General features: G+C 44.2%; 1 protein-coding gene across 1 annotated transcript in view; it reads right to left on the bottom strand.

The window, feature by feature from the left end:
• Positions 1–26474, bottom strand: part of RFTN1 (raftlin, lipid raft linker 1) — a 202791-nt gene that overhangs the window by 46576 nt on the left and 129741 nt on the right. Inside the window, exons 5-6 of the mRNA XM_054991528.1 lie at positions 18636–18966; positions 7190–7393 (exon numbers count right to left, since the gene is read on the bottom strand). Coding sequence (XP_054847503.1) covers positions 7190–7393; positions 18636–18966 — 535 coding nt within the window. The remainder of the gene's footprint in view (positions 1–7189; positions 7394–18635; positions 18967–26474) is intronic.

The raw sequence follows: 26474 nt of genomic DNA, 5'->3' as shown, positions 1-26474 counted from the left end.
CTTTCCATTCCTGAGTGGTTAACTTGTTTTCAATTATCACATAATTGGTGCGATCAATCCTGCGGATTCCAGCATATTACATCTACTTAGTTAAATCTCAAAAGCTAAATGATCAAATGATGACTCATTTGTACTAAAAACCAGATCATGTAACTAGCCATAATGTTCAACTATGAACCACTTCTGTTCTGACCAGCCTTTCATGCCATTTTATATTCTCTACCTTCACTAAGCTCATGTAAAAAGGTTAATCCACCCTCCTTCAAGAGAAAAAGTTCCATTATCACTGCATTTTTTATTAAGGTAAGAAGCTCCCCCACTGTGCTCAAAAGGCTATTTTCACATGGATGTATAAATATTTGATGCTGTTCTGCTGGGCAAAATGTCATTTTAATGTTCCTGCACATGATTTACAAGATGACTATGGGAAAAGATTCCTTATTTTATTATGATGGCTATACTAGCAGGAAGCAGTGTCTCCCTATGTTGTCTGTTATCTCTCAACTATTGAAACTCATGCACAAATTCTACCCTTTACATTATTGTGACTAGAGTGAAAAGTCACCAACATAGATACAGTACAGAATCTGGCCTTTTACACTGTTTGCCTATGACTGTGTTCACCAGCAGTTCTGGACTGCTTCATGTATGATGAGTTTCCCATTCTGATACTTCTGACATCTAATTTTCCACATACACCTTCTGCTGGGGATCCATTTCCAGAACATGTACACTGGGCATGTATACTTTTGTCACAAACAACATACACAGTACACAAATTTCCAATATTTGCATAGAAGTAATTGTATGTGGCAACTTTCTTTGTTGCAAATTGTCATCTAAATAGTCCTGGCTGCTTGGACTCTGTTGAGAATATTACTGGATCCCATTGGTCTCTTATCAAAAGTTTTCATATTTCTTAAGGCTCAATGACATTTTCTTTAAAAAACATGGGCATTAATCATATGCATAATGAATTTGCTATTAAGAAGGATTTTTTTTTAAAAAACCCCACTCCATATTGTTCACTATAGTCTCCTATTTTTTTCTTTATCAGGCTATTCATCTATGTTGTCAGGAGTCCAAACATGATGTGAAAGATTTGTGATCAGGATCTCCTTATTGTTTCTTAAATTCAAACCAGCCACCAGTATGTACACATATGCACTCGCGCACATACACAGGGCCAGTAAAGCAGTATGCTACCTCTGTGCCATTTCCCCACCAATGTAAATTCCCTTCTCCCAAGGCTACTATTTTTCAAGTTTCTTCTTGTATAGTAAATAACATTTCCAGAGATAGAAGTTTTATGTTATATTGATAAACACACTTGCTCCCGTGGCTGTGTCCTCAACCTGCTCAGCTGCCTAAATTGCTTTCAAGATTTTTTTTTTTAAGCAGGAGATCTTGCTCATTTGCCTTCAGAAAAATTTTCCATTCAATCTTGCCCAGTTCCCCTCTTAATTTAGGGTTGCCAGGGGCCCCAGGGGCCAAAGTGAGAGAGGGCTGGGGGGCAGGTGGGTAGTTACCTTCCTCATGCATGCAAAGTGTGTGCACTTCTGTGCTCCCTCAGTGCACCAGAAAATGATGTAATTTTCTGGTGCAATAGAGGAGCCACTGGGCACACTGAAGTTGAACTCAGTAGAAATTGCCTTCAAATGGGTGATTTCTACTGAAGTTGGCTTCAGTGCACCTAGCAGGTCCTCTGTTGCTGGCATGCACCCCCCCCCATGCCTCTTCCCCACTGGCCAAATGAACGGGGCTGGGAGGCAGCCAGTGGGGACAATGGTTCCCCTGCCCTGGGTAAGGGGGTGGCTAGCCTATCTTTATAGCACCTGTCAGACGTTACTTTTGTTACTTTTGTCTATGCAAGCTCCTTGATCCCCAGCATAATCTTTCTAGTGGACCCTGCCCCTTCCTTTTTCACCAACAGGAAAACTAGTTGCATCATTGCAAAAATTCAAAGGTCAGTTTCCGCAACTGGATCTAAAAAGATTCCTTAGAAACAGGCTACTTCCCTGCAATGTATTATATCATTTAAGAACATTTTTTCTAACTCTGACTTTTAAATACAGGTTTCAACTTACCACATTACCTTGCTTCTTCACAAAGTAATATTATGCAATGGTCTTGTTCTACAATCCCTCCTCAACTGCAGAATCTGACATTAGGAAACTCCTCCAGTTATGTAAATGCACATTTAATGTTTAAATAACAGACTGATACTTTTCATCTGTTGGTTTGCGATATTAAGCAATACACTGATAAGGAGCCAGAAATAAAAATGCTTTCTTTAAAAAGAAGGCCTAATTGGTATGTATTGGGTCCAGTGACTCATGTTTGAAAGTGCTGTCTATACATTTAAAATAAATGACCATTTGTTTCTAACTAAATTAGCTAGCAATTTGCTCGGCTTGCCAGAAAGCAAAAAGAAAGCATTCCATCATCTGAACTTTAGAACTTCCTTTGCTGCAGGATAGGAAAAAAATTAAGATTGGTTGTTAATTTCCCAATTTAATTTTACAAGGATAAACCAATTTCACAAACTATTATTACTGGCTGTAGGATCTCTGGAAACTATATAAAACAGAAAACAACATTCTGGTAGCTTCCTCTATTTTAACGTTGGCTAGTACCCAAATACCTTGCTGACCATGTGGAAGGCACACTCCTAGAGAGGGCAGGGCACCAGTTCCCCCATTTCCAGCTCACTATCTCCAGGAAACTGCACTAGAGGCTCTTCTAATAACTGGAACACATTTGTAGAGGGTATGAGGGACTATTCTTATATGCATATGTGTATATGGCCTGACAACCCCTTGGAGAAATTAGGGGGTGTGGTCTGGTGCATTGGTATTCCATCAGCACACCGATATCACTTCTGGTAAAAAATAGAAGTGATGTAATTAGGCACACTAGTATGGCTTTACCATAGAGCTTATCATAGAGTGCCAGCACAATGCCAGCATATGCTCCGTTTTAACTCCCCATTTCCTTCCACTGACACCTACTGTGCCAACAGGCAAAGCACCTGGAATCCAGGCAGCCTCCTACTATAGTGGGATGCCTGATAGTAAGAGGCATGGCATCCGTATATGTGGGATAATTAATTCTCTTTCCCTCCACAAACTGAAAATCTTTTTACTCCTGCAGTGGAGACCTCAACTTAGGGTTCCCAGCCTTCCAGTGGGGGCATGGGATCCCCTGCTTCCAGCCACCACCCCACCCCACCTCTTACTTAACGGGGGGGAGGGAAGGTGCAGGAGATGGGAACAGGTGCTTTGGAGTGCACTCCTGCACACTCTGGAAACTTCCTTGTCGTACCAGGAATAATGAATCTGTAAGAGGCCCCTTCACTCACAAATGAAATAAACAAAGTAGAGCTCTACACCTGAAGGACAATCAGGGAATGTACATCACCACCAAAACAATGTGGAAATATACTTTGCCACAGCTATGCAATCACAATTTCTTCTTCATCAAACACATTCCAAAAATGAGTCACAACTCAAGAGAATCATCAAAATATACCATCTATTGCAGTTAATTTAACATAACTAGACAAATTCCCTCTATAGTGGTCACAAATATATACAATACATATGTCTTATTGAAATAAGCTGTGCACTCTTTCGCCACTAGTGTGCACTAAACCTCAGTCATACAATGATTCCAAGTTCATCAAGAAAACCATAATAGTAAGTCTCTCAAGTAAATGTCCAAAACAATAATCTGAGATGTTTTCCTCATAAGTAATCAATGAGTAATTTCTTTTCAGGAATAATGTCATTCCCAGTGTGACAAGGAAGGGAAGCACCCTGTGCAGGGGTATTTTGCTTAAAATCAGCCAATTTTTAAAAATTGTTCTTCATATTTGCACTATTTTTCTTCTCCAAATAGTACAGAACTAGACAACACTGGGATTTCATGAAGTATGGCTCCACTGTTTGTAATATCTTTTATGTGGGCCCATACCACATATATTTACCAGCTGAGTACATTCTGTGCATTTGATGAAATGGGCACTAGTCCACAAAAACTTGTGCAGCAATAAACCTATTTTTATTTAAAGGTGCTACAGGACACCCTGTTCTTGCTGAAACAAACCAAATGGCTCTTTCTCTGCCTCTCTCCAAAGCAGGTCAACATTACTCCTCACTTCAGCAAGAACACAGCTGGATATAAGCAACAATCTTAGGCATGAATATTGTCTGAAGGCCCCCTCAAAGCAGCAATCTTGTGGAAGCCAAGCAAGTCTGCATTTAATCAGTGGCTGAAAAGGAGACTGCCTAAGATACCCCTACATACCCTGCCATGAGCTTCTTAAAAGGAAAGGCAGGATACGAACAATAGAGGTTTTTTTATTTAAAAAAGAGGGAAGATCCTGTGTTAATGTATTTTATATCTCTTGTGCCAAAATCTGTCCTCAGATCTTTAACCTCCTGGCCAAATTCTAAAATATATATATATATATATATTTGTTTCCCATAATAGCTCCAACCATAGTATCTTCACTCAAATACACACAAGCCTCAGTCTTTCATGTCTACATACTGTTGTTTTGGAAAAATTAGGGCTGTGGACACAATTATTTCTGAGGAGTCACAAGAACAAGCATGCCTGAGGAGTGGATAACAGCAAAAACACGTAACAGATAGGTAACTTGCAACAAACAGTAGTGACAAGACTGATGAGGGGCAATCTTCAACATCACATGTTTTGCATATGAAGATTTCCATGTCCAAAGTGAAAATCTCCCAAACATTTCACCTTCTCAGAACCCATGGTAGAATGATTAGTAGAGAGAAACAACAAATAGCAAACAAATTAAATATAATTTGGAGATTTGCACTAGAAAGCCTGTTATAAGTGGGTTATGTAGAACAATTTGACACAGTCTTTCACGACTGTGACAAATTTCCTGTGCTGTAACTAGAAACATTCACATTTTTGCTGTTTTATACTCTAATTTCATATCACAATAAACTTTTCATATATAAATAATACAACCCCCCCCCAGAAAATTATATTTAAGGCCAACAACATAAATCTAGTTGGTATAGCTCTTTGTAAGCCCTGACCTGGATAGCCCAGGTGAGCCTGATTTCATCAGATCTCAGAAGCTAAGGAGGGTCAGCCTTGGTCAGTACCTGGATGGGATACCTCCAGTGAAGACCAGGGCTGCAGAGGCAGGCAATGGCAAATCAATTCTTATAGTTTCTTGCCATGAAAACTCTGCCACGGGTTGCCATAAGTCAGGTATGACTTGAGGGCACCACACACACTCTCAGCTCTTTGCAAAGGTAAAGGTGATTTTTTAAAAAGTCAGCTTCAAAATTCAAAAGACAGGGAGCAAGTTACTTTGTCAGTTGGCTGCATATTGGCATATTTGAGTTCTTTGAGAAATGCTAACTACTGTAGAGAGCCAGTTTGGTGTAGAGGTTAAGAGTGCTGGGACTCTAATCTGGAGAACCAAGGTTGGCCGTTTCCCCACGGTCTATAAATAGCGCGAGACTCATGGAAGGCTGCCGGCTTCCTCGTGCGATTTTTGATGCCATCCGTTTAAGAAACACCACAAATGTGATTTGTGGTGTTTTGTAAATGGGTGGTGTTAAAAATCGCACGAGGAAGCTGGCAGCCTTCCGTGAGTCTCGTACTATTTTTAGACTGTGAGGAAATGGACGTTGATTCCCCACTCCTCCCCTTGAAGTCAGCTGGGTGACCTTGGATCAGTCACAGCTTCCCAGAGCTCTCTCAGCCCTGCCCACCTCACAGGATGGTGAAGCAGCCTTGCCAAGTTCATAGAATTTAGAAGGAAGGTGTCACTTCTCGTGTAAGGTGTCACCATCCAAAGAACTGAAGATCTTATGGAGACCAAATGTATCTCTTGGAAAGTACCTTTAAGGGTGGTGTTAAATTAACCGAAAACGCTGATCAAATCTATATAGGCAGAGGCAATTCTTCAGGGATCACTGAGTATGACACACAGCCCCAGACACCAACTGCAGCATTAACCCCTACTCACCAGAAATATCTTTTTGTCCCATTTTCCACTATGATAAATGGGGAAAGGATAACCAGACTTCACAGAGGTGCTTGCAGCTGCACATGAATCATCTCAATCCAACTCTTTAATTACAAGTGCAGAAGATCCAGGGATTAGGGTTGCTGTCTTCCAGGAGGGGTCTGGAGTTCTCCCAGAATTACAACTAATCTCCAGACTACAGAGACCATTTCCCCAGGATCTGCCCCCTAATTTCCAGGAATTTCTCAGGCTGGAGCTGGCAACCCTACCAGTGATCACACCAAGTTTCACTTTCCACCCAGACTTTCTCATTCACTTTCCTATTGTTCTTATAAAAGGAGATTAGACAGATTCATAGAAAATAGATCTATCAGTGGCTACTAGCCGTCGTGACTAGAGGGAACCCCCACATTAATAATCAGTAAACCTCTGAATACCAGTCTAGGAGACAACATCATGGGAAGGCATTGGCCTCTATGCCCTATAGTTGGCCTATCAGAATGATTGGCCGCTGTGTTAGACAAGATGCTGGACTAGATGAAGCTCTGGTCTGATCCAGTAGAGCTCTTCTTATGTTCTCATGTTCATTTTAGTGGAGAAAGCAGCTTCTTATGCATGACTTTTGTTTGCACAGATATGCTCCCTCCATTGAGATGGCCAGGAAAACCTCCTGACTTGGAAGCGACATGCACACACATGGGTCTGGATTGAGGCTTTTATATGGTCAGCCTTATATCAAAAGAGAGCTAATCCTTTGTGAGCAGTGGTCTGAAAAATGGTGGTGGTGGGGGCTTTTACAGAAATTAAAGTCAGCATTTTGAAAATTTGTAAAGCTGCTGTTTCTTCAAAGGCTGATGCCAACAAATAATTCACACTTAGCATGGCATGTAATTTCAAGGTGTAATTAGCAGTAAGACAGAACATTTCTTTTTCTAAGAAAGTAGCTGAAAAACAGAAAATTGAAAGGAATGAGATGCTGCTTAGGCTCAGCCTCAAACAAGTGGGTTTTTTACTTGTAAAATAACTAATAATCTCATGTTTTCACATTCATTTCTAAATATATTTTTGTTCATTGTGACAAAGAGAAAAAGAAAACAACCGATCACCATTTAAAAGAGATGAAGGTAAAACAGGAGAGCAATCTTGGAGAAAAAAAATCCGTACCATTTACCATCCCAAGATTGAATAAGGCATTCACCAATGTGCTCCCTTTCCGGAAGTGATCCGTCATGTGCTCCAGCCAATTAGCTTCTAAGCTGCAAATGCTCTGGCCGTTGCTGAACACTTTCATAGGAATTGTTACAGTGTAGTATTGACTGGATCTCTGTGAGGTTTTTGGTTTGTTGAAGACAGCAAAGATCTCTGTTTCTAGAAAAAATACAAAATGTTGAAACAGCAATACCGTAAAGCAGGAAATACAATGCGCTCTTGCTCTCTGGAGTACAGTCTGCAAGCATAAATAAGTAACATATTAATAAGCACTATTAGTTGCGTTTTCCCTATGTATAATTAAAACATTACTGGGTCATTAGAGAAAAAACTACTTTTCCACCAAGCTTCATAATAACTCGAAAGTAAGACAAACCACAAACTCTTACTGCCAACTGCATTTTCATCACCATATACTGAAGCAGGACACACATTTTTATAGACTGGATCCTGTGGATCTGTTCCCGTTGTTGCATTCCTAGGGTTGCCAACCTCCAGATGCAGCCTAGAGAACTCCTGGAATTACAACTGATCTCAAGACTACATAGAATACATCAGAGGGTGTATTCCATGGAATCACATCCCTGCAGAGCTCCCTCCCATCCCCAAACTGTACCCACCCAAGGCTCCACTCCGCTCCACTCCACTCCCAAATCTCTAAGAATTTCCCAGGTCAGAGCTGGCAACCCTCTGCTGTCACCTGATGCATAGAATATCTTCTCTCTTGTGTTAGGAGAAGACAGTTCTTTCAGCCAGGGAGTAGCATTACTGTTAGTGAAATAGATCCATGGAATCTAACCTACTGGATGGACATACAGACATCAAAGTTAGGGGAACACAACAATATTTTAAAAAATGATTGCATATTTTGGTACCAAACATAGCCATGACAAATAGTTCCTGGTGATGGGGAGTTGTTAAATAAAATGGCTTGTAACAATATTGCAACTCCACAGCTTGTGCTTCCTATCTTGATAGGACCATAATGACTGTGACCTTTTGCAGCACAAATGGGATGTTTTAATGTATCCATCCGCAGGTAAAGTCTGGGGAAGGCAGGGTTTGGGGAAGGGAGGGAAGGAAACTAATCAGGGTATGCCATCGAGTCTACCCTCCAAAGGAGCCATTTTCTCGAGGGGAATTGATTTTTGTAGTCTAGAGATCAGTTGTTGTTCCAGGAAATCTCTTTTCCCCACCTGGAGGCTTCCAATTCTAACCCATCTACGTGGTTGCTCTCAAATAACATCTCAGACATATTCAACTTCTTTGAAATGTACTTTACTGCATAACAACAGCTAGGATCCCCCCACTCCCATACTCTGCCCCCTGCCACTGCTTACCTGGCTGCTGGTGTGGAAAGACAGAGAGAATGGACCCAGGAGGCAAGGAACCTCCCAGGCACGCGTGTAGACAGCACTCTCCCAGCAGGCGTGACAACATCACTTCCTCAAGTGCCAACATTGCGCCTGGCAGTCGGCATTAGAGATGGGCATGAACCGCATTACGAACTTCAAAAACCTACGAAATTGGCGATCACGCGATCGTGATCCGGCAGTTCGTGATTGTCCACGGCCAATGAACAAGCATTCGAAAGAAGGCTGGTTCGGTGCGTTCGGCCGCGGTTCAGGAAGCCAGACAGTCAGGCGCTAGCAATCAGTTCCCCTGGAAACGGAGCCAGGGGAATGCCTGAACTCTGTCTGCGCTCCTTCTGTCGCCCTGGAAACCCGAATGGAAGTCCAGCTTACCTTGATCGGCAGGTCTTCCTTCCAACCACAGAGCTGCAAAGCGGTTACAAGTTGGGAGAAGACACCCAGGGGAAGGAGGGGGAGGGGGGTGTTCTGTAGCCATGGGCAATCTCATCCCTGCAAACCCTGATAGGCAGCTCTGACAGCCAACCACAGACCTCCAGTGTTGGTCTATGGGTCCTCTGCTTATAAATAGCAGTGGGCTCCCAGGCTGGGTTTCACTTTCAGCTAGCAGTGGAGTGTGACAGAGCTGCTGCTTGCTACTTGCTAGCCTTTGGGGAGAGAGAGACAGTATAATTGAGCTTGGATTTTGGGGATAGGCATCTATCTCCTCTGGTTCCAGGGCTGCTGCCTGGCTCTGGGGCCAAGCTCAGTGGGTACCCCAGCTGAGGGCTCACACAGTATTATTACTGATCAGTGCCTGATCGACTCAGGTCTGTGGGACTGGTGGGCTAGGGCTCTAGTCCCTCCCGCCCTCTGGTGCCAGGGCTGCTGCCAGGCCCTGGGGCCAAGCTTGGTGGGCATCTCGGCTGAGGGCTTACATTAGTGCCTGAGCTGTTCAGGTCTGTGGGAGTGGTGGGCTAGGGCTCTAGTTCCTCCCTCCCTTCCTCTGGTGCCAGGGCTGCTGCCAGGCCTTGGGGCCAAGCTCGGTGGGCATCTCGGCTGAGGGCTCACATTAGTGCCTGATCTGTTCAGGTCTGTGGGAGTGGTGGGCTAGGGCTCTAGTCCCTCCCTCCCTCTGGTGCCAGGGCTGCTGCCAGGCCCTGGGGCCAAGCTCAGTGGGCACCTGGGCTGAGGGCTCACAGTATTATTTCCAGTGCCTGATCTGGTGGCCAGGCATATTGGTGTGCTGGACTAGGGCTCTAGCCTCAGCCTCTGGTTCCAGGGCTGCTGCCAGGCCCTGGGGCCAAGCTCAGTGAGCACCTCAGCTGAGGGCTCACATAGTATTATTAGTGCCTGATCTGGTCAGGTCTGTGGGAATGGTGGGCTAGGGCTCTAGTCCCTCCCTCCCTCTGGTGCTAGGACTGCTGCCTGGCTATGGGTCCAAGCTCAGTGGGCACCTGGGCTGAGGGCTCACAGTATTATTTCCAGTGCCTGATCTGGTGGCCAGGCATATTGGTGTGCTGGACTAGGGCTCTAGCCTCAGCCTCTGGTTCCAGGGCTGCTGCCAGGCCCTGGAGCCAAGCTCAGTGGGCACCGCAGCAGACGGCACACAGAGTCATCTCCTTTCCTGTCCTTCTTAATTCTAGTTTGGTGGCACAATGAGTCTTCCTCTTGTATTGGCCACCAAGGGTGGTTGTGGGGTGAAGTGCGATGGCAGTCCTCCTGGTTCACTTGTGGAAAGCAGTATTGGGTGTGGCTCGGGGGCAGCAGAGAGTCCTCCCGCTCCCCACAATTCACCTGTGTGGGCTGTGGAGGAGGCCAAAGAGGTCTTTCCACAGGGGGGAGAGAGAATCTCTCTCAACATTTGAGGAGGGGTGGGTGGGCGATGGATCCCTGGAGGAAATATCCCTCCTGTCCCCGTCCCAAACTCTCGGTGGTGTCCCCGCCTGCAGTCCACCCCTCACCCCATCATCCATGGCCAGCCCCGCAGCGCAGCCTGTAACCGTTTGTCCTCCTTCCCCTGGGACAGTTAGTGGTTGACGTTTCAATGATCCGTATGGAGGCACTTTCGGGCCCTTCCTGATGACCCCCGTGTGGTGCGGTGCCGTGCCTGTGATGTCCTGGTGCGCATGGGCAAAAACCCGAAGCACCTGTCTTTGATGGCCCTGACTCGGCACCTGAAGAAGCACTACCCGAACCTGTCTCCCTCCTCACCTAGTGAAACATCTGTTGGGGGAGAAAGGGGGTGACCAGCTCTTGTGAGCGGGGGTCAGTGGGAGGGTCACTTTGCCCTGAGGGTGACGCTGGCGGGAGCAGAGCGCTCCAGCAGGCCACGCTCGCAGAGGTTGTCCCCTCGGGGTCTCGGACAGCGCCGCTTAGAACCTCGAGGCTGATGGCTCAGGAGGTGGGCCTTCGTGTCTTGGCAGAGATGATTGCCCTACATGGCTTGCCCCTATCCAGCGTGGAGTGCGTGGGCTTCCGCAGGCTACTAAAACATTTCGCCCCTTGGTTCTCCATGCCGTCGCCTCGTACCCTTGCCTGTTGAGTCCTGTGGGTATCTCGAATGAGGGCTGGCATGTTTGGGTCAGGTTTAGCCATGTCCAGTCCCACTGCTAACAGGCTTCTGAGACCTTGATAAGCCTTCCTGGCACAGCCAGATCATCATGAGGGACTATCCTGTTACTGCACCATCTTTAGTTACACAACCCGGTTGCTTCATGAGGGACTATCCTGTTACTGCTCCCTCTTGAGTTTCACAGCTCGGTTGTGATCACGCAGCCAACAGTCGGTTGCTCAGTGTGGCGGCTCCCCTGTCAACAGGACTGACGGGACCCCTTTCATCTGGGTGGGAATGTGTCCTGCAACTTCTGTCCTTTCCGTCAAGGCAGGAAGGTGGGTACTGTCGGCTGCCACCATATTACTCCTCAGTGGGACCCTCGGGTGAGGACCCGCGGCTGCTGGGGGATCTTCCCCCTCCCCCTCCTCATGTCGGACAGAACAAGACAGAGAGACAGGTAGAAAGATGTATTGAAAAACAAAAACAAAACCATTGGAAAAAGATGGACACACGAGCCTACATATGGATGAAGATAGAGAAAGGAATGTTGAAAACAATATAGTTATAGAAAGAGAAACAAAGACAGATAGAGATGGAAAGAAATAATAAAGGGCAGATATACGTAGAAAGAGATAGATTCAGATAAATAGTGGTGGAATCACATAGGAAGAGACAGAGAGAGATAGAAAGTTGTAAATAGACAGTGAGAGGGAGAAACAGAGAAACAGATAGAAAGGGGCACATAGATACCAACCGTTCTAGAATTAGAAATAGAATGCAAATACATCAAGGAGATATAGAATCGAACAGAACACGCCACATCCATGGAGAAAAGGATTGAAAATCAAAAACAGAGAAAGAAACAAACAGTACAGAATGTATCAGTATAATGAAAAAGACACTAGAATGTATGCATAAACATTAGAGAATGTATGTTAACAGTTAGAGAATGGTATATGGTTGGAGAACTGTATGTAGAAACAGAGAGAGATTAAAATAGAGAGGGGACATCACCTGGCCTCCAGCCCTCGCCGGGAATAAACGCGCGCTCCACGTTGGCCTGGCGGTTGCAGGGGGATCTTCCCACTTACCCCCCACGACAGGTCCACTCCCTCTCATCCTTTCCGGCAAGGCAGGAAGGTGGGTACTGTTAGCTGCCGCCACACAGTACCTCAGTGGGACCCTCGGGTGAGGATCCACAGTTGCTGAGGGATCTTCTCCCTCCCCCTCCTCATGATGACATGTCCTCTCCCTCCCCTCCTTTCCAGCAAGGCAGAAAGGTGGGTACTGTTGGCTGCTGTTGCAATTTTCATTAGTGGGACCCTCAGTTGAGGACCCACGGTTGCTGGGGGATCAGGCCCCCATCCAAATGTCATGTCCTCTCCCACCCACGCCGGGAATACCATCGCGTTCCACTTTGGCCTGGCGGGCGGGCACATGGGGGGTGCCGCCAGCGAGCAGCCAGACCCCCCACCCCCTAAAGGGGAGGCGGCTCATCGCCGCCTCCCCATGCCCGCCAGACCCGGCGGCCGCCAGCAGTACCCACCATTCCTACCTGCTGGGAATACCAGCACGCTCCATTTTGGCCTGGCGGGCGGGCACATGGGGGGTGCCACTGGTGAGCAGCCAGACCCCCCACCCCCTAAAGGGGAGACGGCTCATTACCGCCTCCCTGTGCCTGCCAGGCTCGGCGGCCACCGGCATTAACCACCGTTCCTACCTTGCTGGGAATACTAGAGTGCTCCACTTTGGCCTGGCGGGCAGGTACATGGGGGGGTGCCGCTGGCGAGCGGCCAGATCCCCCGCCCCCTAAAGGGGTGGTGGCTTGTCGCCGCCTCCCTGTGCCTGTTAGGCCCGCCGGCTGCCGGCAGTACCCACCATTCCTACCTGCTGGGAATACCAGCGCGCTCCACTTTGGCCTGGCGGGCAGGCACATGGGGGGTGCCGCCGGTGAGCAGCCAGACCCCCCACCCCCTAAAGGGGAGGCGGCTTGTCACCGCCTTCCCGTGCCCGCCAGGCTCGGCGGCTGCTGTCAACACCCACCTTCTGTATACTGGGTCAACGTCAACTGGTAGCTCTAATTGTATCAAGTGGGAGTTTCCTGGGGGCCTTCGAGGGTATAACTCCAAGATCCCTTTTGCAATCTTGTCCAAACTTGGGTGATGGCTGTAGGAGAGCCTGCAAAACACTCCCCGGGAATATGGGCTCTCTAAGTGCCACAGGGCCTGTTCCGCGCCCAATGAACCGCGAACCAGTTCGGCAATGTAAAATGTTTGTTATAGTTCGCCACCTCGGGATCAGCGGCGGCACCAAACCACGAACTGCAGTCATTAAATTTTTTTGGTTCGTGCCCATGTCTAGTCGGCATGCTCCTGCACTTCACAAGGGCCAATTTTGGCCTCCAGTGGGCTGAACTGGCCCTGCACGAAGCACGAGAGGAAGCCCGCTGCTGGCACAATGACATCACTTCCTGGAATTAAGCCTGGAATTAAGCCACAAATGACATCACTTCCTTCAATTAAGCCACAGCTCTGCGTTAATAGGTGAGGTGCTGGGATTCTACATGAGATTACTGTATTCTTATTTCTTCGCATCAGTTCATCTCTGTATGCCATTTGCATACAGGAAGTAGCATACAGGAAGAAGCAGGAAAGGCTTTGACCTTAAAGGGATCTTGTGATGTATCTAGCTGGCCACTGTGGGAAACAGGACGCAGGACTACATTTAGAATATTTATATCTTGCTTTTTCTGAAAGAACAGAGATCTTTTTATGCTCCTATGTGCAAGTTGCCTTCCCTTATCCAAATTAATGGACGCGTTCTAGAATCTATCTACCTACTATACCATCAATATTCTAGTAGGAAGCGAAGGGTGATGTTGAGGGAGCTATGGGAAGCTGAAAGTTTCCAGGAAAATGTGTAGTTCTTTCAGAGAGACAAAAGATGCTGTAAATAAGGCAAGCACAAATATTAACAGCCTTAATGGAGAGGTGTTCTTAAACAAATGTCTGAAGAGAAATATTCTGGCACAATGAGTCAGCAAGGGGGCTTTAAAATGATGATTAAGTGCCAAATTTTAACTTGTTTTTAGTAGAATTGTCTTTTTAAAAAATTAAAAAATGTAAGCCAAATTGTTGGTTGTTGGGGGTTTTCCGGGCTGTCTTGCCGTGGTCTTGGCATTGTAGTTCCTGACGTTTCGCCAGCAGCTGTGGCTGGCATCTTCAGAGGTGTAGCACCAAAAGACCTTTTGGTGCTACACCTCTGAAGATGCCAGCCACAGCTGCTGGCGAAACGTCAGGAACTACAATGCCAAGACCACGGCAAGACAGCCCGGAAAACCCCCAACAACCATCGTTCTCCGGCCGTGAAAGCCTTCGACAATACATCGTAAGCCAAATTTTTAACTATCACATTGAATTACTTTGCAAAAAAGGACATGTGTGTTTTCATTTGGTTTGCAGTAACCATAGTGATTCAATTAAGCCACAGCTCTGCGTTAATAGGTGAGGTGCTGGGATTCTACATGAGATTACTGTATTCTTATTTCTTCTGCATTGGTTTTCAAAAGTTTTTACGTGGATCACAGCACTATAATTAATGACACATTTATTAATTTATCCAGCACTATAGCTTCTGGTGATTATTTTGTGGCACATAGTGATAAATAGCAACTGATGTTTTCAATGTGTGTGTGTGTAGGGAGAGACTTGAGAAGGACAGGTGGTTCCACTTGACCATCTCAAGAAATTTTTTTTAAAAATCACCCACCACTAGAATTTAGAGGCCAATAAATGAACAAACAAGTGGGACAAATGTATCAGAATTTATAAGGCCTCTAAGTTATCATATCACTCTGCAATACTATTGTTAGAAATGTTTCATCTATCTTAACAGGTAATCAAGGTTAGGATCCATAATCATGGCCAGTCCAAAGAACTGACAAAACACAAATTCAAACACCAACTGACTTTCTACACAGATTGGTGCCACATTCAGAGTGGTGAACAAAGTCAATGTTATTATTATCCCCACAGTACAGCTGGGGAGCTGAAGCTGAAAGGGGTGGCTTGCCACCTGCTGAGCTCATGGAAGTCATAGGAGTTGAACTAGCAGAGTGCTGATTCAGAGCACAGCCACTTAACCCCTATAACTTGGTCTCCATTTTCATAATTACAGTGGCATTTTAAATGTGGATTCTTTCATTTTATCTTTACAGCAAACCTATGGAGGCTGTTTTCTCAAATGAGGAACTGCAAGCAAAAGATGATGACTAGACCCAGGTCATTCAAGAAATCCATGACTAAAATTCCGACTCCCATACTATTTCACAGTCAGCTTTCTGTAAGTCCTCTCATGCTCAAAAGTGGGTTGATGTATGGCACACCAGCTGAAAGTCCCCTCAGGCATGCAGAACTAGTCGTACTGTTCTTTGAAACTGACAGTTGACTATGTCTTATAATAAAATACAAATAAAAATTAGACAGAACTAGTTGGCATCCTCATCAATAGCAATAATAATCTTACCATTATTTCTCCCTACTGTGTACCTACTTTCTGATTTTATAACTAGATATATTTACGCTGCCTGCTTTCTAATGTTATTGATCAGCTACTTTTAAAGATGTTTTATGTTTATGCTATTGATTTGCTGGCCTCAAGATATTTTATGTCCCTGTCTTCATTATGGAGTTGATTCTGTCAGATTTGCTGGATGTTAGGATTTTTTTTTCATTTTAATTTTTTCTGGTTACATATTGGTCTTTTACGTTGTAGTTTTAAACTCTGGTTTTAATGCAAACTGCTTTGAGAGCCAATTTGGCTGAAATAGTATGGTATAAATGCCAAAAGTAAATTAAATAATCAAACATCTATAAACACCAAATTTTCAAGTGAGAGCTCTAGTGCTGGTCTAAAATTAAAGTGTGCATTATTCTGAATGGTGGTGATAATACATCTCCCAAAGCTGTGAATTTTGTTTCCTCTATGTAGAAACTGCGAAGTCCTCTGGGACTTAACACCACTTTCTATCAGCAAGTGGTAAATGGAAGCAACATACTGTCTGAAGCTTGGAGACAATCAAGCTCTGCAGGGAAGATGCAGAAGCAGCACACAAATGCAGTTGGCAGTAGGAGTAAAAAAGGAAGAGGATCAATTTTAACCCTCCTTTGGTATGCACATTTCCTATTAATCTAAAACAATTTGTGTCAGCATTCCATGAAAGCCTGCATAGTCCAACAGCTGAGAAATTAAAATGTGGCTTAGGGTTGTCAGCTCTGAGGTGGGAACTTCTTGGATATTTGGGTGTGGATCCTGGGGGTGACAGGGGCTGTTTTCACACTGTCTATAAATCACACAAGACTCACGGAAGGCTGCCGGCTTTCTTGTGCGATTTTTGACGCCATCTGTTTACAAACGCCACAAACAGTGATTTATGGCGTTTTGTAATCGAATGGTGTTAAAAATCGTGTGAGGAAGGCGGCAGTCTTCCATGAGTCTCGGGCTATTTATAGATAGTGTGAAAATGGCCAGGGTCCAATTGAGCACTGGGGAACCCAGAAGAACTTGTCAGAGCACCTCTTTTCCTCCTATATCTCCCTCCCCACACTATTTCCTCTTTCCCTCCTCCTGTCAACCCCCATATCCTCTCATCTTTCCTTGCTTCCTTCTCTCCTTCCTCTCAACCCACCAATCTATTTATTGTTTATTTACTTCATTTTGTATCCTGTCTTTTTCACAGTATGGACCCAAAACAACTTACATCATTCTCTTCTCCTCCATTTTAGTCTTACAACAACTCTGGGAGGTAGATTAGGCTGAAAATCTGTGACTGTTCCAAGGTCACCCAGTAAGTTTTCATGCAAAGTGTGGATTTAAAACAGTCTCCCAGCTCCTAGTTTGAAGCTCTAACCACTACACCACAATGGTGTTTGTGGGATGGCTCCAGTTGAACAGTAGCAAGCGGGTGGGCCCAGCTGAGTCATACAAGTCACATGGTATCAAGTCACACAAGGCTGCTTCCAGTCTTAGCCCTGATGAGTCCTCCCTCAGAGGTCAAAACAGTCCTGAAAAGGAACCTGCCCCCTCTCCCTGCTTTTCAGTGACAGAAACCAAGGTTTGAAGTTAGGCAATACTGTTGTGGTTGCCTAGCAACTCCCACAATGTCCACCATTTCTTAAAGCTATAGGTTGTGCTTATATTAATTTTGAGGAGGTTAACTCTCAAAATATTTTGTTTCAGTTTTTTTCCTGAAAACCTGGGGGGGGCGCCGTGGGGTGTTTCCAAGTTTGTAGAAAGATCTGTCTTGTTTGTTCATGGCACCAGTCTCTGGATTTAAGCACTTCCAGATTTTGTCATGCTGAGAATAAGATATATTGATATTTACATTGCTGTAGAAACATAGAGCTGGAAGGGACCTCAAGGGTCATCTAGTCCAGCCTCCTACACATTGCTAGAGATTTACAACTGTTTTCCCTCCCTCACCACCCCCAATGCCCCCTGCGCTATGCCCAGAGGAAGGCAAAAAGCCTCCAGGATCCCTGGCCAATTTGGCCTGGAGGAAAATTCCTTCCTGATCCCAAAGTGGAAATTGGCATCCAGGGCATATAAAAAAGGGCCACGAGAGCCAAGCACTGGCTCATCCCTTCATACACTCCCTCTCCTGATCTGTGTACATTCATATTAAGTCAGAGAATCACCATAGCTGCCAGGTGACCATCTAACCTCTTCACAAATACCTCCAAGGAAGAAGAACCCACCACCTCCTGAGGAAGCCTGTTCCACTGAGGAGCTGCTCTGTCAAGACGTTCTTCCTAATGTTTAGCCAAAAACTCTTTTGTTTTAATTTTTAACTTGTTGTTTCTGGTCCAACCCTCTGGGGCAACAGAAAACAATCCCGCTCCATTATCTGTGTGACAGCCCTTCAAATACTTGAAGAGGGCTATCATATCACCTTTCAGTTGCCCCTTCTCCAGACTTGTTCTCATCTTTGCCCTCCTTTGGTCACATTCCAGATTACCAACACCCTTCTTAAACTGTGGTGCCCAAAATTGAACACAGCACTCCAAGTGAGATCTAACCAGAGCAGAGTAAAGCAATACCATCACTTTGAGTGAACTGGACACTGTGCCTCTGTTGATACAGCTTAAAATTGCATTTGCCTTTTTAGCTACAGCATCACACTACTGAGTCATGTTCAGTGTATAATTTACTAAGATCCCTAGATCCTTTTCATGTGTACTACTGCCATGTACTACTTCAGATGTACTACTGTAGGACTGTTACAAGAACAAGACCATAAATCTTTCTGCATATTAATAGTGCCATACTAATGATATAAATAGCAAAAAAAAAAAAAACCCTGAGCAGTTTATTCTAATTAGGTGTTATTGCAGTTACTTCAGGCGCACACAATTTGATGCAGGAAGCAGGAGGGGTTCCAATGCAGCTCTGTAGTAACCCATAAAGTATAGCCTTTGAGAACTATTTGCTTTCTCACCTTGCAGTTGCCCTCCATTTTCATCAGCAGAGCTTAAACTAGGTTGTTCAGTAACCTGCCCTTCACCTCCCGGGTCTTCACTAGGGTTTATGCGCCGGTCCACATTTTCCTCACTTGCCGCTGTGGGGATTTTGCTTCCATTAGTGTAATCTTTTTCATGATCTAACAAAGCACAATCCTCAGGAAAGTCTGATGGAGTTTTGTCACCTCTCAGTTCTCTCGAGCTGTTACTGCTGGATATTACAGCACTGCTGCTGTTGGAGTTCATGTGGGAAGTGTACTGAGGTATTATTCCAACAAACCTCAAGCCCCGGCTTGCTGCATCTTGAATCTATAAATCAAAAGAGATTACAATTTAATTTACAAGTTCTCCTTCAGAAATAGAAGTTTCAAAATTCACCACGTTAGGTAAACTAGTGTGATTGTGGGTGGGTGAGGGGTTGTAGTGCATGCAAATTGTATTGGATTTGTATGCTACATCGCACAATTGCATATGCTCCTTTTAAGAAATATATATATATATATATATATATATATATATATATATATATATATATATATATATAATGTAAAACAACAAAGGACTACAATTTGTATAGTCAGGGATTTTTTTTCAGCCGGAACACGGTGGAATGGTGTTCCAGCACCCCTGCAGCCCAAGACTTCCCTGCTGGCCAGCTAAAGCCAGGAAAGTCCCAAATAAGCTTTAAACTTCAGCTGAGAGGAAAGGAATTCCCCTCCTCCGAGCTGAAGCCGGGGAAGCCCCAAACAGGCTTTAAACTTCAGCTGAGAGAAGGGGGATTCCCTCCTCCCAGCTGAAGCCTTCCTTTCTTCCATGTCTTTCTTTCCTTCTTTCCATCCCTTCCTTCCCCCTCCCTCCCTTCCTTTCTCTTTCCATCTTTCCATGTCTTTCTCTCTCTCTCTCCATCTGTCCATGTATTTCCTTTCCCTCCCTCCCTCCCTCCCTCCCTCCCTCTTTCTTTCTTTCTTTCTTTCTTTTCTTTCTTTCCATCCTCCCTTCCCTTCTTTTTCCTTCTTTCCATGTCTTTCCATGTCATCTTTCTTTCTTTCTTTCTTTCTTTCTTTCTTTCTTTCTTTCTTTCTTTCTTTCTTTCTTTCTTTCTTTCTTTCTTTCTTTCTTTCTTTCTTTCTTTCTTTCTTTCTTTCTTTCTTTCTTTCTTTCTCCTTTTTCCCTTCCTTCCTTCCTCCTCTCTCTTTCCTTCATTCCATGTCTTTCCTTCTTTCTCTTCCTTTCTCTTCCTTTCTCCTGGGGGGGGGGCAGCCGTGGCATGCATGATGATGTCACTTCCCAGAAGTGACATCATTGCACAGTCCCGGGAGCACTGAGCGCTTTGTGCACACACATATAATGACAGGGGCGCCACCTCCTCCTGGAAGTTGCCCTGGGTGAGAGTTCCCCCCACCTCTTTCCCCAGAAAAAAAGCCCTGTATAGGGGTGTGCACTTTGGGTTTCCAATTAGGGTATTTTACCATCAGGTGAGGGGGAGGAGGGGAATTCCCTCCTCCCCCTCTCGTCGGGTGAAATAAGTAGTGGGGCAGGAAGTTTAAACCTACACTTTTCTTGCCACTTGCAAGCAGCTAGAAAAGTGTAGGTTTAAGCCTACCGGCCCATTGCTTCCTCTGCCCGCTGCGGCAGGGGCCAGGGAATTCCCTAGCCCCTTGAGCAGCAAGCAAACTGAGAGTGGAACCACAAGTGACAAAAGGCACAGGTTGGACACTTGTCAGCTTTCCTCAAGTTTTGATGGGAAATGTAGGCATCCTAGTCTTGCAGCTTGGCTCTCTGACTGCTGTCCAATGGACTTTTCAACTGTCACTTGTCCAACATTCCGCCAAGCTGCCTACATTTCCCATCAAAACTTGAGGGAAGCTGACAAGTGTCCAACCTGTGCCTTTTGTCACTTGTGGTTCCACTCTGAGTGCCTGGTGGTGGGGCTGCAGGCTAAAGCCTACAGACCTGCCACTTCCCTTTGCTCACTGCGGAAGGGGTTGGGGGATTCCCTAGCCCCTTGCGCAGCGGGCAAATTGAGCGCCCAGCAGTGGGGCTGCGGGATTAAGCCTGCAGCCCCATCACTTCCTTCGCCTGCTGCAGAAGGAGTTGGGGGATTCTCTGACCCCTTGCGCAGTGGGCCAAGTTTTGTTTTTTGAGCTTTTTGAAGTTTTATTGGAAAAATTGTATTGTGAAAAACTCACCACAGAAGGTGACAGAATTCCAAAATCAAGTTGCATAAAAATATACATCACTTTATACAAATCTTAATCGTTAAGTTAACAAAACGTAATTAAAATAACTATGATTGCCAAAGGAATATGGAGAATCTTCTTTAAAAAAATTTCCAATACCGGATACCATTTATTCAGGAATTTTGACTCTGACATAGGATACTCATATGATCTCCTAACATCTGCTATTTTGTCAAAGATTATATAATCCCACAGGCACATGTACCACTCCTTTATCTCTGGTAACTGGAGGAGCCTTCCAATGAGAGGCTGTTACTTTTTGGTGACCAACAGTAGCTTTACCATTAAATTTTTCCATATATCAGGGATGTGGGAAAAAAACAAACAATATTGATTGTATTGTGAATGGAATTGTATGTCCAGTAATATAAGTTATTTGTTGCACAATCTTTTCCCAAAATTTACCAACCACTGGACAAAACCACCAACAATTAATATACGTTCCCTCTCCTCCACAACCTTGCCAATAATGAGAACTATATCTTGGGTTAATATGCACTATTTTAGTTGGAGTAGAGTACCATCTAGCAAAAAAATTATATTCTTGATATACTGAATTTAAAGAGCTGGTATGGAGCGGATTAGATAACCAAATACTTTCCCAAATTGAATCTGTTAAAGAATTCTCACAATCATACATCCAAGCTTTATGAAAAGATAATGAATTAGACCTGCCATAACTAATTAATAAGTTATAAAATTTTGAGATCAAACCTTTTGAGGAATACGACGACTTACTGAGCAACTCTTCAAAAGGGGTGACAGGTTTTTGCAAAGCTTTCTTAATCTCTGGTATATTACATAAATGCTGTAAATCGAGATATTCTATCCAGGGGACTTTCTCTTGAAGTTTAGATTCTAATTGCAATTTACTGCATATTATTCCATTATTAACAATATCGGTAAATCTTATGTTGTTCGTTTTTTCCCAAAGCATATCTGAGGTACTACTCAGCACAAGAGGGAATCACACCTTGTTGGTAAAAGTGGAACAAGTAGAAACCTTTGGTAAATGCCTTTTCCTAAAGTTATCCCACACCTTCAAAATGGTCTCTAAATATGGATTCGCTTTAGTTAACTTTGGTCTCTGAATATGTGGTATCCACAGAATTTCTCTCAGTTGAAAAGGAGCAGTAAAGGTTTCCTCCATATATTTCCAATCTGTGCACATTCTAACCTCATTATATTTAAGTACATTTGTAAGAATAATGGCCTCATGATAAGTTTTAATATCTGGAATTGACAAACCTCCTGATTCTGTTGGCTGCCTTAACACCTTAAAAGCAATCCTTGGAGACCTTATAATTCCACATAAATTTAAGTAATAAAGTTTGCCATCTTGATAACAATAACTTAGATATATTAACAGGTAAGGCCCTCAAGACGTATAATAATCTTGGAAATAAAAAGGATTTTATAAGAGAAACCCTTTCAGGCCCTAATAAATGCATTGTTTTCCAATTCTGTATTATAGATTGAATAGATTTTACTACAGTCAAATGATTGTATTTTATAAGATCTGCCAATTTTGAGGGAATTGTCACTCTGAGGTATTTCCAATTGTTATTGACCCAAATAAAATTAAAATTACCATTAAAATCTAGCTCCAACAAAGTGGTTGTATAAAGGACTGTTTTGTTTGCATTAACTTTCAAATCAGAAACCCTCCCAAATTGAGCCAATAAATCCAGAACTGCAGGGTGAGTAGCTTTAGGGTCTATCAAATACATAGTGAGGTCATCAGCAAACATACTAATTTTCATAGCTCTTTCCCTGATTATGATACCACGAATTGACTCAGTTTGATGTATCAAGGAAGCCAAGGGTTCCATCGCCAGTGCAAAGAGCAATGGCAATAGGGAGCAACCCTGTCTAGTGCCTCTACCCAGAGAAAATTCTTCTGAGTTACAGCCGTTAATCTTTAAGCATGCCAAAGGTGAATGATATAAGGCAGATACAATGGTATTAAATCTAGGACCAAAATTCGTATGTTTTAATAGTGACAACAAATAGTTTTTCTTTACACTGTCGAAAACTTTTTCTATATAGATAGCTAAGATAAATGTTGAGGATAAACCATGATGTCTAGCATACTGAATAATATTGATTGTTTTACAGATATTATACATAGTATTTCTATTTAAGATAAAACCTGTCTGATCTTCATGTATATAATCACCAAGAAATAAATTAAGTCTATGGGCCAATACTGAGACAAATATCTTATAATCGCAGTTAAGCAGGAGATCGGCCTATAGGATTTAGTGCTTAGTGGATCTTTATCTTCTTTGTGTATCGACTATGTCTGCTGAATTCCACGAGGCTGGCATAATGCCAGATTCCATAACACCATTACAGATTTTGACCAAATACAGGGCCAATAACCTTGCAAATGTTTTGTAAACTTGCTAGGATACCCATCGCACCCTGGAGCTTTACCAGGCTTCAGAGATTTAATAACTTCCAGTACTTCTTCTACCGTAATTGGTATATCTAAAAGTTCTCTATGGTGGAAACTAAGTGTTGGGAGAGAACTACAGCTATTTAGAAATGGTTAAATATTGATATTTTGCAGATTGGAAGAAGAATAGAGGTTTCTACAATACTTTTCGAACTCCTGCATAATATGAAAATTATCATTATCCTGATCATCCCTGATACTATATATAAATCTAGTAGCTCTCTGCGTTTTAACTTTCCATGCCAAAATCTTCAAGGATTTTCAGCTTTAATACCAGTGGGCCTGCTTAAGATAAAGGAGATTCTTAGTAATCTGATTAACTTCTACCAGTTCCGAGTTCCAACTTCTTATGTTCTTCTAAATGTGCTTTGTAGACACGCTTGCTATAAGTTCTCTTATGCAGTAACTCAAGCCTTTCTATTTTACTTCTAATCTCCTGTATTATTTTCCATTTTTCTCTTTTGTATTGTGCCCCTATGCCCCCGGATCACAGCTTTAGCAGCATCCCATATAACATTCGGGGCTACTTTTGAAGTTGAATTAATATCAAAAAAGGATCTAATCTCTTCTGCTATACAGTCACAATATGATTGTTTTAATAATAAAGGCTTATTTAATCCCCAACCTGATGTCATGTGATTTTGTTTATTTATCTGTAAACTACTTTCAACCCAAGCGTGATCTGATCAAAGCCTATGACCTATACTAGCCTCAGAGAGGTTTGGTTAGAGATGGGCACGATCCAAAAAAAATTAATGATCCAGCTGATTGTGGATCGGCGCCAGCGACAATCCCGAATTAACGACCCACACCGATTATCTCCTGTTCCCGAACCGTGGATCGTGGATGCCACAGCGGGACACGCTGGTATTCCCAGCTATGTGGGAAGGTGGGTTGTGGTGGCGGCCAACTCTCTCAGTCTCTCACTCTCTCTCCAAAGGCTAGCAAGTAGCAAGCAAGGGCTCTGTCCCACTCCACTGCTCGCAGAAAGTGAAACCCAGCCTGGGAGCCCATGGCATGGGTCCCATTCAGAAACACAGGAGGTCTGTGTTTGGCCGTCAGAGCTGCCTATCAGGGTTTGCAGGGATGAGATTGGAGTGCCCATGGCTACTGAACACCCCCTTCCCCCTCCCTCCCCTGGGTGTCTTCTCCCAACTTGTGACTGCTTTGCTGCTCCGTGGTTGGAAGGAAGCCCTGCTGATCAAGGAAAGCTGGGCTTCCATTTGGGTTTCCAGGGCGACAGAAGGAGGGCAAACAGAGCTCAGGCATTCCCCTGGCTCCATTGCCAGGGGAATAGATTGCTGGCGCCTGTCTGGATCCCTGAACTGAGCCCGATCACCCCAATCCAGGCCTCTCCCAACCGCTGGATCGTTGGCCGTGGACGATCATGATCCGCCGGGTCACGATCACGCAATCGCCATTATAGTGGGTTTTTTCCAATCGTAATGCAGATCGTGCCCATCTCTAGGTTTGGTAGCAAAGAATTTGAGGACAGTATGTAATCCAGATGGAAAATGGTTTGGTGTCTAGAAGAAAAATATGTATAATCTCTGACACCGATATTGAAATGCCTCCACACATCACATAAATCAAATTTACAAAGTAATTGTGATAAATTTGAATTTGGATGTACAACCCAAGTTCTTCGAGGATGTATGGAAGATCTATCCATTTTAGGATTAATTAGGTAATTGAGATCGCCACCAATTAAAAGGTGGCCTTCCTGAAATTTATCTAGCTTTGATATCATTTCTTTAAGAAAAGAAATTTGGCCCCTATTAGGAGCATATAACAACGCCAATGTAATTTTCTGGCCATCTAATGTGCCGTTCAAAAAATATATCTACCTTGTCCATCTCTTAGACATTGAGCTGGTTGAAATCTCAGTTTGGAGCAGATGTGATGATCCTGAGCCTAGGCACTGCAAAGGGAATTTAGAACTATTTAACAATTTAGCATCTGTTCACCTCACATATGTTTCCTGGAGAAAAACAATTCCTGCATTCATCTTAATCAACACCCCATATAAGCGCTTACACTTAACACAGGTATTCAACCCTCAAAAATTTAAGGTGACAGTCTTACATTTCTCACTAGCCATTCTTGAACCTAAATAAATATTAACCCTAAGAATTAAAATAATTATAACATTTCACCATAAATCATACACTTCCAATGGCTGGGCCTTAAATATCTTCTCTCTGTGCCTAACAAGCCAAACTCTAGGCCCTAAATTTTTTTTGATGTAGCAAAACCTCCTTACTAAAATTTAATAAATTTAATAAAAAGTTTTTCTTTATCATATATTATTGTTGAATTTTTGTCTAGATGGTTTCTCAATCTCTTTCTGAGTATATCTCTTCCCAGGTACACTGTACTGCTCATGAAATTAAGATTGTAGCCTATAGCACCATCGCTTCCTTCACCCACTGTGGAAGGGTTCGGATGATTCTCTGGTCCCTTGTACAGCGGGCCAAGTGAGTTTGGTGGTGGGGCTGCAGGCTTAAGCCTACAGCTCTGTCGCTTCTCCTTTGCCCAATGTGGAAGGGTTCGGGGGATTCTCTGATCCCTTGCACAGTGGGCCAAGTGAGTGCTTGGTAGTGGGGCTGCAGACTTAAGCTCCATCGCTCCATCGCTACAGCTCCATCGCTTCCTTTGCCCGATGCAAAAGAGGTTGGGGAATTCCCTGGCCCTTTGCGCAGGGGGCCAAGTAAGTGCTTGGCGGTGGGGATGCAGGCTTAAGCCTACAGACCTGCCGCTTCCTTTGCCACTGTGGAAGGGGTTGGGGGATTCCCTGGCCTCTTGCTCAGCAGGCAAATTGAGCACCTGGCAGCAGGACTGCAGGCTTAAGCCTACAGCCCCGCCACTTCCTTTGCCCGCTACGGAACTGGTCGGGAGATTCCTTCGCCCCTTGCACAGCAGGCCAAGTGAGCACTCCACGATGGGGCTGCAGGCTTCTTTTGCCCACAGCGGAAGGGGTCAGGGGATTCTCTGGCCCTTTGCACAGTGGGCCAAGCGAGTGGGGGTAGGTTTAAGCCTATGCTTTTCTAGGCACTTGCAAGCAAGTAGGAAAGTGTAGGTTTAAACTTCCTCCCCCACCACTTATTTCACTCGAT

This window comes from Eublepharis macularius, chromosome 11 (assembly GCF_028583425.1).
Source record: "Eublepharis macularius isolate TG4126 chromosome 11, MPM_Emac_v1.0, whole genome shotgun sequence".
Taxonomy (NCBI): domain Eukaryota; kingdom Metazoa; phylum Chordata; class Lepidosauria; order Squamata; family Eublepharidae; genus Eublepharis; species Eublepharis macularius.
Note: the sequence above shows the minus strand (reverse complement) of the source record. Positions and strands in the feature narration are given on the sequence as shown.